Consider the following 15,518-nt stretch of genomic DNA (forward strand, 5'->3'; position numbering starts at 1 on the left):
CCCCTTTTCGGTTTCTACACGACATCGTACCGGAACGCTTAATCGCTTGGCGGTACGTCTTTGCCGGTAGGGTGGTAACTAGCCACGGCTGAAGCCTTCCACCAGCTAGACCTGGACCAATTAAGAAAGTCTTAATCTGCCCAGCCTGGGATCGAACCCAGGAACTCCGTCTTGTTAATCCACCGTGCATACCACTGCGCCACGGAGGCCGTCATAAAGTTACGTGGTGTCTAATATAATATCTTAAATGTTATAAATTAATAAAAATGAATGATGAATGATAAACCCACGACTGATGCACCTTACGATTTCTTCGTCACCCGCGCAGTCTTTCCGCCCGTCGCCCGCATATCATAGGATTGTCATCCACGAACTTCGAAGCTATAGTTCAATATACTTAGTATGAAATATAAGCTCCAATTACATATAACAAAACGTCGCGACATTTTTCGTGAATTTAATTTCATTTTAAATAATTTGCGACAGTGTAAATGGTGATTAATTATAGACTGTAGATATGGTATTAACTATTAAACAATTTATGTAATAACAGCGCCATCTAGAAATACTCTTAGAACAATAAGAAATACGTAATAAGTTTTTTGTGACAATGTAGCTAATAGCCTAGTAGCCTTCATCGTTTGAGACACGTGATATTTAATTCCTTAAAATGCGCACAACTGAAACGTAGCTGCATGCCCCGGATTCGAACCTACGCCCTCCGAATCAAAGTTTATCTATACTAATATTATAAAGAAGAAAACTTTGTTTGTATGTTTGTTTGTTTGTAATGAATAGGCTCAAAAACTACTGGACCGATTTTAAAAATTCTTTCACCATTCGAAAGCTACATTATCCACAAGTAACATAGGCTAAATGTTATTTTGGAAAAACATAGGGTTCCGTAAGATATTTGGGTTTTTCGGACACAAGGTGTAAATAATCAACCAGAAAAGTTACTGATTTTGCGTACGCTGCGTAAACTATAAAATATAGAACCATAAAACGGTATAATGTACCTATATTCTATGCGACGCTTCTCCAGCAGTGGTTAGGAGTCGGTACCTAATTATTTTTTTATTTGATCACGCTATAATAATAAAATAGTTCGAATAAGCATCTTTTTAACGCAACAAAAAATAACATTTAATAGAAAACTGTTGCAAAAATATGTGTTTCATATTTTCTAGGTTCCAATAGAATTTCATTTTTGCATATATTTTCAATAACGAAACTCGTATTTCAAAAATGTTATCTGTTACAAAATGCGTATAAATTCCGTGGCTATAAAATAGTACGATGCATTCTTTGTTATTTTATGGAAATGTTTAAGCGTCTACAAACAACAGTATTATTTCTTAACTGCCGTACAATTTATTCTACATAAATGTAACCTGCCTTCAGTCACAGTATTATACTCGTAGCTTGGCAAATTCGTTCGAAACACTCCCAATGGATCGCGCGGGCCGGGAGGAGGTAGCGATGCCCCGCGCGCACGACTTTGTACCCGCGCAGTCCTTCTCCCAGCACCGCGCGCATGACCTCATACCCGCGTCGTTTCCCTCCCGTCGCCCGCATATCATGCTATACAGTGGCGTGCACTAGAGTAGGCACTATACACACAGATTATACTAAATAAAAATTCCTTCTCCAATAAAGATCCTTAATTAAGGAAGCATTCGGTTCTTGGCGACCGCGACCTATGATCACGACCGGGTCGTACTGCTGCATAGTATGAATTTATATGGAGCACTAAACAACACCCTGTCGCGCGAAGCAGTCTCACGATTTTTCGCCTTTATTCCTCAGGGTAGGCAGTGTATTTTGCACCTATTAAGTTAACGTCACTTTTTTGTCAATGACAAGTTAGTCCTTCATGATGATGAACTAGCTTATTGGTGCCAGCCACTTTCTGGAGTGGGTCATTAAACATTGATTTACGATGATTATTACCTTGTTCACAGGAGAGCGCCGCATACTTCACAGCGTATCGGGCGAGTTCCGATCTGGAGAACTGACCTGCATCCTGGGGCCTTCCGGCGCTGGCAAATCAACTCTGTTAGACATATTGGCTGGATACACGTATGTATTGTCATCAAAATTATTTACAAAGAACAATAAACCGTCTTCAACCGTCGTCGCTCGATCTCGTATTGGCGCTAGGTGGCGCGACTTGCTTCTGTAAAGAGTAGGGAGTTTGAGAGGGGTCGCTATCAGGCGAGAACGAGTGGCGATATAAGGGACTCGTGGCGTTCGAGCCGTCCACATTTCTTGTTGTGTAATTCTTTATAGGTTACTAGAGAAAGGCGGGGAGAATAGCTTGGGCAGTGAATGGAGAATGTTGGCATGTTGGAAGGGATTCCTTAAACCTGCATACGGAGTCACAACCTCTAGGACTGCTCAAGATATTCTCTTCCATACTAGGGTTTGTTATGGTTACCGTTTGATTTGTTAATTAATTAATTAAGTTGTCCTGACAAATATTGTGAAACCTTTGTTCGACATTGGTTTTCTTATTTATGTAAACCACTTCTGAGTCTACTAAAAATGTAGTACATATTATAATAATTTTGTGATGTTCATTTAGAATCTGATATTTCTGTACTAGCTATGGAAGAGCGGAGCCTTCTAATACAGAAGTAGTTTTACTACTCCTAAAAGAAGGTTCCAAACTCGCACTAATTTATGTAAATTTAGAAAGTGAAATAAACGATTTTTATTTTTAAAAGGCTCACTCGCCATGAGGCAATAACAAACTCTAAACTTTGCGAAAGGTTACCAAATGTCAATTGGGGTTCTACAAAATATATTTCGGGGAGTGCGCTCAGGAAGTGTTCGATCTTATGCCACCTTCGCCTTTCTACCACAGGACTCCTAGGTATCGCAGACATCTGCACGCGTCCTCGATATTCATAGGACGCGTACTAAGCGGTTACGTGTAGTTCCTTTTTCCTTATACGCAGTGCAGTGTACGCAAGATGTGGAATGCTCTTCCAGCTTCCGTTTTCCCCACCATCTACAATATGGGTATCTTCACGTCAAGCGTGTCAATAGGCTACATCATCGATTACCATCAGATGTGACTGTAGCTAAGCGCTCGCTTGTACAAAAAAAAAATACTTATTAAACTTGTTCTTTATTAAATTGAATTAAGTGATGATGATAGATATTATTTTTTGCAGTAAGTTCTACTAAACTAAATTTCCCATCTTTCCGCGTGAACCGTTGCCTCTATGACATTTTAAGCCTCAGATGCAACACCCAATTAAGCTGTAGCTGCCATAAGCTTGGGATTTAAATTTATTATGCATTTTTCTTGAAACTAAACTAATAAACCAAGTTTTTCTACAGCCACGTAGCATTGTTGTGTCTCGATATGAAGGCACTCGTAAGTCGTTATTATTATTATTAGCCTATTTTATCAGCGCACTACAGCCTACAGGGCCAGGCATATTATATCTCATAGGAGATATAATATGGAATTTAGACTTACCACGCTGCTCCAATTTGGGTTGGAGGGCTTAGGACTGTTTTTTTTACCACCATTGCAATACATCTTAATATTATAAAGAGGTAAAGTTTGTGATTTTGTAGGGGGTAATCTCTGAATCTACTAAACTGATTCTGAAAGCTAATTTACCAATAGAAATCCATATTGTTTGTAAGTGTCACAGAATGTACTTTATCTCCATACTAGTGGATTCCCGCGACTTCGTCCGCGTGGAAATCAATGTAAACTTTCAAGCCCTATTTCCCCACTTTATAGTTTGAATTTAAAAAAAAATATTTTTTAAAATTCAAACTATATTCATCATCACATTCATCACATTATATTCCGTATTGTTTTTATAATTTACGAACAAATTTTTAAAACTGTAACCCTAAAAATGAAGGACTCTCCATACAAACTTTCAACCCCTATTACACCCCCTTTTTATTTTATTTTCACAATATAAAGTATCTTATAACCTTCTCCGTATTATGTTCTCAAACCGTGCCAAGTTTCATTTGAATTCATTCAGTAGTTTCAGCGTTATGCCCGAATAACAAAAAAACACGGACTGACAGACACAAAAAATCGAAAAAAAATTTTTAGCTTTTCAATATATCTTCAATGTACAGAATGTACAGAATTTGTATTATAAGTAGAGATTCTAGATATAGATTCCCACGGGAACGAAACTAACTACGCGGGTGTAACCGCGGAGCGTCGGCTAGTTTATTGATAAGTCTTTTCATCCAATAAACGGCTCAGTGAAGGGATAACCATGATTTTCGTATGTTTTCACAGTTCAATCGGCGTGGACGGTCGCATCACGGTAAACGGCCATGCACGAGACATGCGGGTGTTTAAGAAACTCAGCAGCTATATCATGCAAGATGACTTACTGCAGCCCAGGCTCACCGTCAAAGAGTCCATGATGATAGCAGCTGATCTCAAACTTGGCAAGGAATTGGGCAAGCCGGAAAAGGAACTCATTGTAAGTACGGAAGAGTTAGTAACATTCGCTTAGATTTTAGCGTTGCCTGTTATGTGGTAGCATAGTTATCATTGCCTGACAATAAGGAGAGCTCTTAACGTTATCATACCTGACACAATAGTTCTTCATCGTTATCACTTCCTGATAATAAAGATAGTACATCGTCGTTATCATTTCCTGATAATAAGTATACTTCTTCATCGTCATCTTTACCATACAATAAGAATCGTTCGTAAGCTTCGTCATTACTTGATAATAAAGAGAGTTCTTCATCGTCCTCATAACTTAATAATAGGAATAGATTTTCATTGTCATCATTACCTCTTGATAAGGATATTTCTTTATCGTCATCATAACCTGATAAAAATGATAGTTCGTCGTCATTATCGTTAAATAATAAAAACAGTTCTTCATCCACATCATTACCTGATAATAAGAATAGTTTGCCGTTCGTTAAGATTACGATCTTTTCTTGACGGATTCACTCCTAGAAACATCTTTAAGTGATTTAATTTACTGATAGAAGCTTATACGCTTTTACCGAAAGCAGCTTCTTAACAATAATGATCAAATTATTTTAGGATGGCGGCATACTTGGAGCAGCTCAACTCTTGCATTTTTCTTTAAATCTTACTTTTTAAATATTTAAATTTTATTGTTCTGACAAAAAATCTTTTAATTGTAGTTGACAATACATTATCACATAGTGCATAGTGCATGCCGAATTTATGTTGCCAAAAAATATTTTATAACGATCTTTGCACAAATGTTTTTATTTGTATTACATGTTTAGAGAAAACACCACCATAACACCTACTCATAAACTAATGGCAAATGTGCAGTTTATCGAATGGTTAAGAGCAAAAAGTAAGCTAAAATATAATACAGTGCATTAATAACTCTATGTCATTTGATATTCAACAATTCAAACAATCATTACAGATACGTTTGATCAAGTACCCATATATTACACTGTTCTCCAGACAGAAGTATGGCCAAACTGCCATAAATCACAGAACGTCGATGAGAATCTAAGCTGTAATACATAAATAATACATTTCTGTAAACTCAGATGATATATGAGACACACTGTGCAGAAATAACTATATTCTTCCGTGAAATTCATAATAATCAATTTTCCCCAAAAGACCGTATTGACTTTTTTTCACAAGTTTGTATCAAACCTATTTTTTGTATTAAGACAATAAAGATAAGATAGTGATTTGATTATTGTTTAATAATGTATTTCACAATTACTGGTCAACAGATAAAAAGTACTTAATTACGTTTGTATTTGAAAAAGTCAATTACAATTAATTTAGATCTTATGTAAGCTTCTGATATAATATTTATCTTCAATTTAGCCCTTACCTACCTACTGAAATTTAATAACGGAGCGGATATGACTTCGTCAATAATCTCCAGTGAGGCTTCCGGTATCCATTCACAAACAATCTTCAAAATCAAAAGTTATTCCAAATTGCTCCGGAAATCTTCTTGAGGCATATCTATTGTTCTACATCAAAATTTTTAATTAATATACATGATGTTAATTTACTTGAAATATAGGTAATTGCAAATAAATCAACGATTTATTAGATGTTAAAAAATAAATTAAATTCATTGGCTCACGATTTTTAGATAAATTTGTGAAGGTGCTAAATTGAGAACCTCCGTAATGTTGGAATGAAGATTAGATAGTTTTGTCTTAGCCTTTAAATACTAACGTTTTCAATAGAAGTGATTTAAAAAAATGACAATAAATGTTTCGTTGTACATAAAAAAACTATATTTAACATTTTGCCGGATCTTATGAAAAAATAACGTTTGTTTTTACATGTTTTCAGGTGGAAGAAATTCTGCAAACTCTGGGCTTGTGGGACCATGTCAACACCATGTCACAAAACCTATCTGGAGGTCAATCTAAACGTCTCTCTGTGGCGTTGGAACTGGTCAACAACCCGCCTATCATATTTCTTGATGAACCTACCACGTAAGTCTATCTTTATTATTCTTGTAAAACACTGGTTCTTATTTGTAAATGGTCCTTTAAATGAAAGGTTTTAAAAATTAATTAAAATTCACAGGACTCTTTACTTTAATGGTAGTACCACAGGGTACAATTTTTGGTCTGTTACTCCTTTTATTACATAATAATGACTTATAATTATGTAACTTAAATTATATTTGTTTTTTTAATGTTCGAACGATTTTGATATTTAACGTATAGCATTTTAATTATTTCATTACCCATTATGTATATTGTATATAATGCAGTATACCTATATGTATTCAAGCATGAAAGAATACAGGCTCGCTGGATTTGAAACCAAAACTACTCTTCTACTACAAAAGAAATCTCTTTTACTCACATACGCTATCACTAATATCGTCTAACTGTATTAAAATAGAAGAAGAAACGAAATTGTGGCGAGAATGATATTCAACATGGCTGTATCTATATAATCATGTACCTATGTTTGAGTATCAATGTAGGTATCTGTATAGTATATAATAATGATCAAAAACCAGTGAATGGCTAAAACAAGAACATCCAAATGTGGCAAATGCTGCCGTTGGCGAATTCCAATCAATCCTTGTGGAGCACAATATAAAGCTGCTACTGTTACTAGGCCAAATCTACAATCTACACAATACAAAGTAACTGTACCCAGTTAATCACACCAAAAGTAACGTTTTATTGCTCATAAACCCGACTCGTGTTTGGAAAATTGAAACATGCGCAGAGAAAAGGTTCCATTGCTAGAATACGAAGCAATTCATTAGATTAAGTACTTTTAGCCATTTTAGATACGTGGGTCGATCGGAAAACCTTTATGGGTATAACATTCGCTCACGCGTCTAATCGGGTTGCCTTCGCTTAATTTGGGTTGCATACCTTTTAGCTATTTTACAACGTTGCGACGAAATTGGATATAAGTAAAATAATGCAGAAAAACCATTAATCACAGTAAAAACTCCAGCACTTGTTTTGATTTTTAAGGGACTGCATAATTAGTATTGCTAAATAGGGATCCCTAGAGCATTTTGTACACCTGATCACTAACAAGCAAATTTTTCGTAAGTAGCTTCATCTCGATGTGACGATCAACTTTTTTATTCTGATTATTGATTCTGGTAGCTAATTGAGTTACTAACCAGCTGTTTTTTTACTGCTGCTGAATTAATAGTTATACAATTTAACAGCCGTATTGTCGTACTAAATGCGTGGTACATTATTTCGTTCTGACGATCTGAAATTTTCTTTTCCTGATAACTCAGCAATCAGAATCAAGAATTTTCTTAAATAAAAAAGTTGATCGTTTCATCGAGATGAAGCTACTCACAAAAATTTGCTTGTTAGTAATCAGGTGTGCAAAATGTTCTAGGGATCCCTGACTATAAACGTCGATCTGTTATAGCAATGACATACATTGTACCTACTTTAGAAACACCGCGATTAATCATAATTAACAACCCATATTGGGCTCCACGAGTGTCTGCTCTCAAAATGAGAAGGTGAAGCTAACAGTCCATATTGCTGATTGGTACTTGATTGAACTTCACATACGTAGAAAATTAAAAAAAATCTCAGGTATGCACGGTTTGTTTCCGTTTGATAAAATGCAAATAACTGAAAAGTTAAGTGCATGCCCCGGACGGAATCGAATAATCAAAGGCAAAAGTGATATCCACTGGGCTATAACCGCTCTTAATTTACATTTAAAAAAAATGTTATATTTTTGCATAGGATTTGTATGTAGTAGTAAGGTCACAGCAAAAATCCACTCTAATGTATGTATACCTTAACTAAAGGAACGTCAACATAGAAGAATGCATTTTTAAATTATTTAGAGTCACATCACAGTAGGAATGATCCCTTGTGACATTAGAAACCCGCGTACCAAAAAAAAATAAACGTCTAGCCACGCTCGACAGAACTGATAACATGAACCTGCTACCGTATGCATGAGTGAAATGGAGGCCAGATAAGGTGGCGCCGTAACGAGTTACGTTTCGAAGCGGTTTAAGGAAGGGTAAATCGCTTCGAAACGTAACGTGTTACGTAAATTATCACTCCAAAAACTATCATAAAACATAAACATTCACTCAAAAGCACCTGTCTATTTTATCTTATCCAAAGAAAAACTCTCAAACCTTCGTTCAAAAAATAAATAAGTAAGTAATAAATAAATATGTTATTTAAAGATAACAAACAATCTGATTATTATTATTTTATCGTATCTCAACGCACCTTGCACTCTGATACCAGAGCACATTCAAGAGTTTCAATAACTCTTGAAACTTTTGAACACTATTTAATTTTGTAGTTTTTCTATAGAGAAAAGATCCACTGTTCCTATGACTAATCCGTAGGTAATCGATTTTGAAAGATTATTTAAAGTTATCGTAATCATCATCATCATATTAGCCGATGGACGTCCACTGCAGGACATAGGTCTTTTGTAGGGACTTTCTTTCCATTAAAATTATTATGACACTGATGGTTGTATGCAAAGAACATAGAAAGCTAAATAATAGTAATATAGAACGCTAAATAATAGATAATCTGAAAATCATTTTCCCACTTCTTCGTTTTTCTCTCTACACAATTCTTACCCTAATTAAGGAACCTTATCAAGAGCGCCACAACGTATATATTTGGTTCTGATTTTTTATTAATTATTTGACAAGCCCTTGATTGCAATCTTACCTGATGTTCAGTGACGCTTCTATCTTAGATGAAAGCGGACTGTCTTGGAAGAGGTACATACAAGTTTATTCATCCCTCTGACGGCTATGCCTATCACCAAACGAGACTTCTGAGCCAATTTAGAACATATTAAATCTTAAATCTGTGCTGGGAATCGAACCCAAGTCTCTGGAGCCATAGCACTACCAAATGTGCTAGAAATGCCGTCAAACAACACGTACCTATTAAGTCACTTCTGACTTTTAATTTCATTGTTTCAGAGGCCTGGATGTAGTGTCAATACGTCATCTAGTAGTTCTTCTGCGATTGCTATCTAGACAAGGGAGAACCATTATTTGCACTATACACCAACCATCTGCATCATTGTTCTCTCTCTTTGACCGTGTCTACGTTTTATCGAGAGGACTGTGCTGTTACCAGGTAAAGTACATCAGTTTTTTTTCATACTCTAGTTTGCCACTTCATCGCATCAGCGGATGGACGTCCACTGTACGACATAGGCCTTTTGAAGGGACTTCCAAACATACTGTGCCGCCTGCTTCCAGCGAATCCCTGCGACTCGCTTGATGTCGTCAGTTTACCTGGTGGGGGGTCGATCCGCTTCTTACTGGTCTACGGAACCAGTTTTTAGGGACCGGATTGGTTTTTAAAAGACGGAAGTCCTGGGTTCGATCCGGGGCTGGGTCGATTGAGGTTTTCTTAATTGGTCCAGGTCTGGCTGGTGGGAGGCTTCGGCCGTGACTCGTTACCACCCTACAGACAAAGACGTACCGCTAAGCGATTTAGCGTTCCGGTACGATCTCGTGTAGAAGCCAAAAAGGGGTGTGGATTTTCATTCTCCTCCTAACAAGTTAGTCCGCTTCTATCTTAGATTGCATCATCACTTATATGTGGGCTAACTTGTAAAGAATAAAAAAAAAGTTTTCCTTTGGTGTAAGAATTTTTAAAATAATTAGTAGTTTAGAAAGATTACTAAACAATCAAACTAACTTTCGAAGTCATCATTAAGTATCGATTCTTGAAAATTCACCTACCACTAAAGATAACGCGACGCGAATTATTATCAGTTTGAATTTGAAAAGCGCAACTACAGACTGACGTGAAAATTCGTCTTCGTACTGAAAATTGCTTCCGTCATCATTATCATCATAATACCATCATGACATCAATCCCAACCAATATTGCGTCATAATTTTTTATGATGGTGCAATATCGTAGGATTGAATTCAGAGTTAGGTAAAAAATACATGTACATTCTAATTGGAAGAGTTAACAACCAACAATCTATTCATTGATTTTTTTTATTATTTTTGGTTTCTGTTGTCAACAAGGAAACTTTATCGTATCGCCGTTTCCGTTTTCCCGTACGTCCGAGATTTAGCTTAGATACAATCTAGATCTTGAAAAATATTATTTTAACCTTAAAGAAACCGAAAAGGGGTAAAGAAATCATCTTTTATGTTTAAAATTCTTTATACTCGTCTCTTTCATAGTGTGGTTTCATTCATTCCATCACCTTAGGACCTCAGCATCCATCGGCCCTGCAACATAATTATGTGCCTTGCCTATTGCTACTTCAACTTCGCGACTCGCTGAGTATTGTCGGTTCTTCTGCGGATCTCCTAGTTTCTAATTCGATCACGCAAAGAAACTGGAAGCATAGCTCGCTCCATCGCCCGCTGAGTGACTTTGAGCTTTCTTTTGAGACCCATAGTTAGCGACCAAGTCTCGGATCCGGAAGTCTGTTCGTCTTTTCACATGCACTGTTTCACGACTTCTTCTTCGATTAACCGCGTCGGTTCCGCAGGGTGAGGTTGGCAGTTGAGGAGGTTGATTAGTACTAGACTCTATCTTGCACCTCACACAGCTAAATTGCGTTTACAATTTAAAGAGCTACTTGGAGCACGATAATTTATACAAAATACGTACTAATTAATTAAATTACATTGTTAATAACATAGCTAAGAAATTCTTTAAACTAGAAAGCTGAAACTCATCATATTTATCAAGGAATTCCTTAAACCTACGCCCATTGGTCACAAGATCGGCGCTCTGTTCGGAGGTTTTCGTTTTTCCACGCGATGGACCCGGCACCCGCATTGTGAATCCATAGAATGCTAAGATATTCGTCTCATAATGCCTACAAGATTGTAAAAAAAGTTATGGTTTTTTTTCGCGTCTATACCAAAGTGTTGGTAGTTAGATATACTGTGGGTTCACCATTTTTCCATTTAGGCTTGAAGAGCTAATTTAACCTTCGGAATCCTACACTGCACGTGCCCGACATGCAATTAGCTGGATGGTTACTTACTGTTAAGTGTTAGATAACAGAGAATTTGATATACAGTGATAAGATAGGTACTACTCACTACTTATTTAATTTTACTGAATAAATAATATTAATGGTGTGATTGCAAAACTCGACGGTCTTCCTATATAATGTACTAACTATATGTTTTACGCATCAATAGCATTTAGCTTTGAAAGTTTAAATACGTGTAACAGCACTATATACTTATACATACAGTAAAATGGCCTTCAATAATAAAGTTGTTATAGTGACTGGTGCTAGTTCTGGAATAGGAGCGTCCACAGCTAAAGCCTTCAGTACAGCGGGCGCTGAAGTGGTTATGGTAGGGCGAAACGAAGCCAAGCTGAAGTCAGTCGCAGCGAAATGCAAGAACCCCCTTGTGTTGATTGCGGATATAAGGAAAGACGACGATGTGAAACGAATCATGGATCAAACAATCAAGACATTTGGCCGCCTGGACATCTTAATAAACAACGCCGGACTAGTAACCATTGGGGATATCATGGAAAGTGACAGTATGATGAAAGCTTACGATCTCGCCATGAATACGAACTTACGAGGTCTTGTGCACATGACAAGTGTAGCTGCTCCACACTTAGCAAAAACAAAAGGGAACATCGTTAACATATCCAGCGTTGCGGGTCTCATCACTCCAGCAATTAGAGGAACGCTAAATTACTACGTCTCCAAAGCTGCTGTTAACCATTTCACTCAGTGCTCGGCTATTGACTTGGCACCACACGGGATTAGAGTGAACACAGTCAGTCCCGGACCAGTCAGGACTGATTTCATAACTAATGCCAATATTGATGCTGATTATGAAGTAATTAAAACGAAAAATGCTTTAACAAGAGTTTCAGAGCCAGAAGAGATCGCTGAATTGATTATGTTCGTAGCTAGCGATAAAGGGAAAGGTATGACTGGATCAAACATTTTGGCTGATAACGGGGCGTTGATAAAACGCTCTTAATTTGTCAATAATTACTGTCTTTCCATGTATAACATGATAAGTATTGGATATAACGTCCGTTCGTCCGTTAGGCGTCTGATAATAACGTTTAATACAAGTTAATTAGTTAATTTATGTTAGTTTCTTGAATAACATCAGTAACGTTGAATAACGTCGATAAACGTCGTTGTTTTCCAGTTTAAGTGATACTAATGTAACCTAATTTAAGTTTTATTACAAAATAAAGTAAATTAAAAAAGCTCTTAAAAATCTTTGGTTTTGAAGTGTGTAACATAAATGCTTAAAAATACTAGGTTAGGCTTCCTATCCATCCTCGCCGGTATCTGCATATCCTCTCACTTATGTACCGTGAGTTGTTTAATCCAAAGTATCCTGGTTATCTTATATATTATTATTACTTTTCTTAATTATTATATCACATTTGAGCAAATACAAATATTTGGGTACGTGGCTTAATGAAACCTGGAGTAGCGCTCAGGAAGTTAAGACTCGCATTGAAATAGCTCAAAGAACTTTTAACAGAATGAGAAAAGTTCTCTGCAGTCGCAGTCTTAAGATCCCTCTGCGCATTCGACTCCTTCGTTGTTACATCTGGCCCATAATTCTATTCGGATGTGAAGCCTAGACAGTAAAAGAGGAGATCAGGAAACGTATAGAAGCGTTCGAAAGGTGGGCGTTTAGACGCATGCTGGCTATCAGTTGGATTCACAAAGTGATTAATACCGAAGTTCTGCGACGCGTCAATCAGAAGCGTGAACTTTTGCAGACGGTCAAGACGAGAAAAGTCGCGTATCTAGGGCACGTGCGACAAGAGAAATACGAGCTTCTACAGCTCATCTTGAAGGGAAAGGTTGCTGGTGAAGAGGCGTTGGTCGCAGGAAGAAGTCTTGGCTGAGAAACATCAGAGAGTAAACCGAGATCGCGAGCGCCGCACAATTATTTCACCTCGCGAAGGATAGAGACGAGTTCAAGAAACTGACTGCCAACCTTCGCTAGTCGGAGAGGCACCCTAAGAAGAAGAAGATACCACATTTAGTATAATAATTAAGTAATATTAGTTTATTTTGCTACGTATTTATATATTTTAAAATTACAAATAAAATATTTGAGATCGTCTTAACAAGCTCTTTAATTTGATGTGTCTTCATATTCAAAAATTTCAAAATTTCTAGAAATTTTCAAGTAAAAGACTAACTTCTGTAGTTTTTTCAAAAATTTAGATTCAGTAGTATCAGAGAAAAGAGCGAATGGTCTATTTTCTTGTATAACTTAAAAGATATTTATTTTCAAATTACAACTAAAACACAAATATTTGAGATCCTCTTTACAAGATTTTTCATTTATCGCACATTAATTTTGCAAAAATTTGAGTTTCAAGTTTTTCCGAAAATATTCAAGTAAAAATCTATCTTCCGTATTTTTTTTTTTTAATTTTTGATTCGATAGTTTTTCAGACAAGGGACATTTGCGTCTTTTAAAAAACTTGAAATCTTTTTATTTGAACATTACAAAAAAGATAGATTCAAGACTTCATACTCTTTAATTTGATTTCACTCATTGTAGTTTGCAAAAGTTTTTTATTTAACTTTTTTTCTTGCCCTCCATAATTACCCCATATATTAAGATTTCATCTATTCACGATATATCTCTGAGATTGGGTTGGGGTAGAAATTGATATGTATACCAAACTTCAACTTAATTAGTCCAGTACATTGGGAGAAAACAGATGGACAACCGGACGGACTGAGCGCGAGTGATATCACGAGTACAAGGATTCCGTTTTTGTACTTACGTTCGGAACCCTAAAAGTAGTCAGACTAGCTTCCAAGGCTTTCCAAAGCTCTCCTCTGTAGGCTGTAACTAGATGTTAAAATAGCTACCTAACTTCCCTTACACATTTATATTGTGTACTAAGACCTGACGCCCCGTGGATTCCCCCGCAGAATTCCTTTTACCGAAGGAATACAGAGATTAAATGTTATTTATATAAGATACATCTTTGCATTGGTTTGAGATTTTCTATTATGCAACCAAGCTTACTTCCGCAGTTGTAATATAAGTATGGAGACTTGAAAATTCACCTACCACTGGAGATAACGATAATATTATCGATTTGAATTTAGCGTTTGGTAAAAAATGCGCATCAACTATGGACTGACTGACAACATGACTGGAAAATTTGTCTTCGCCTTTAAAATTGCTTCCGTCATCATTATCATCATAACATCAATCTCGACGAATAGTATTGCTTCATGATTCTATTGATGGCGCAATATCATCGGTTTGAATTTAAAGTTAAGTAAAAAACGCAAGTTTACATATCAATTGGAAGAGTCTACAATCGATCCGCTGTTTATCGTTTTAGGGTTCTGTAGACAATATTAGGAACTCTTGTACCATCGGCTCATCAATATAACTGTTATGTTTTCTGCCCACTGCCACTTTAACTTCACCTAGTTTGTGATTCGATCACGCAAAGAAACTCCAAGCATAGCTCGCTCCATCGCCTGCTGAGTGACTCTGAGCCTTCTTATGAGGTCCATAATTATTTACAATCTAATTAGTGGGTTAAATTGTCATTCATGTTGATGCCAAATCCGTTCAGTTCAGAAGCTTAAATACTATCCAGTGTTAAATAGTTTCGCTAGATCACATCTCCCTGTCCCACTCTTCACTGTTATCCTTGTATAAATATTTCGACGCATATACCTAACATAGCCCAGATTTCCACCGAGTCGAAGGCTTTGAAGACTCTAAGATCTTCAATTAAATTGTCAACATATTTTGGGTAGAACTTTTCGACCTTACTTAATATATTACCAATAGACCATGGTGAGTCTTCAAACTCGTTTACTGACTTTGTCAAATAGAACAGATCTCTTCCGAAAATTACTACTTTCCGACTCCCCTCCCATTTGATGCCACAGCCTGTGATATTGATATACCATCATTTAGTGTCACACTATGATGACTATACCACAAGGAGGTTGGCAGTTGGCAAGGCTGAGTAGTAATAGCCTCTACCTTATACCTCACTCAGAG

General features: G+C 36.6%; 2 protein-coding genes across 2 annotated transcripts in view; both read left to right on the top strand.

The window, feature by feature from the left end:
• The window catches only part of LOC112044568 (ATP-binding cassette sub-family G member 1-like), a 92,569-nt gene that overhangs the window by 47,495 nt on the left and 29,556 nt on the right, over window positions 1–15,518 (top strand). Inside the window, exons 2-5 of the mRNA XM_024080438.2 lie at window positions 1,965–2,082; window positions 4,292–4,481; window positions 6,329–6,474; window positions 9,456–9,615. Of these exons, the coding sequence (XP_023936206.1) occupies window positions 1,965–2,082; window positions 4,292–4,481; window positions 6,329–6,474; window positions 9,456–9,615 (614 nt within the window). The remainder of the gene's footprint in view (window positions 1–1,964; window positions 2,083–4,291; window positions 4,482–6,328; window positions 6,475–9,455; window positions 9,616–15,518) is intronic.
• Window positions 11,599–13,588, top strand: LOC112044572 (17-beta-hydroxysteroid dehydrogenase 14-like). Its single transcript, XM_024080441.2, has one exon. The coding sequence runs from the start codon at window positions 11,727–11,729 to the stop codon at window positions 12,474–12,476; it is 750 nt and encodes a 249-aa protein (XP_023936209.1). The 5' UTR covers window positions 11,599–11,726; the 3' UTR covers window positions 12,477–13,588.

Source organism: Bicyclus anynana, chromosome 9 (genome assembly GCF_947172395.1).
Source record: "Bicyclus anynana chromosome 9, ilBicAnyn1.1, whole genome shotgun sequence".
In the NCBI taxonomy this organism is placed as follows: domain Eukaryota; kingdom Metazoa; phylum Arthropoda; class Insecta; order Lepidoptera; family Nymphalidae; genus Bicyclus; species Bicyclus anynana.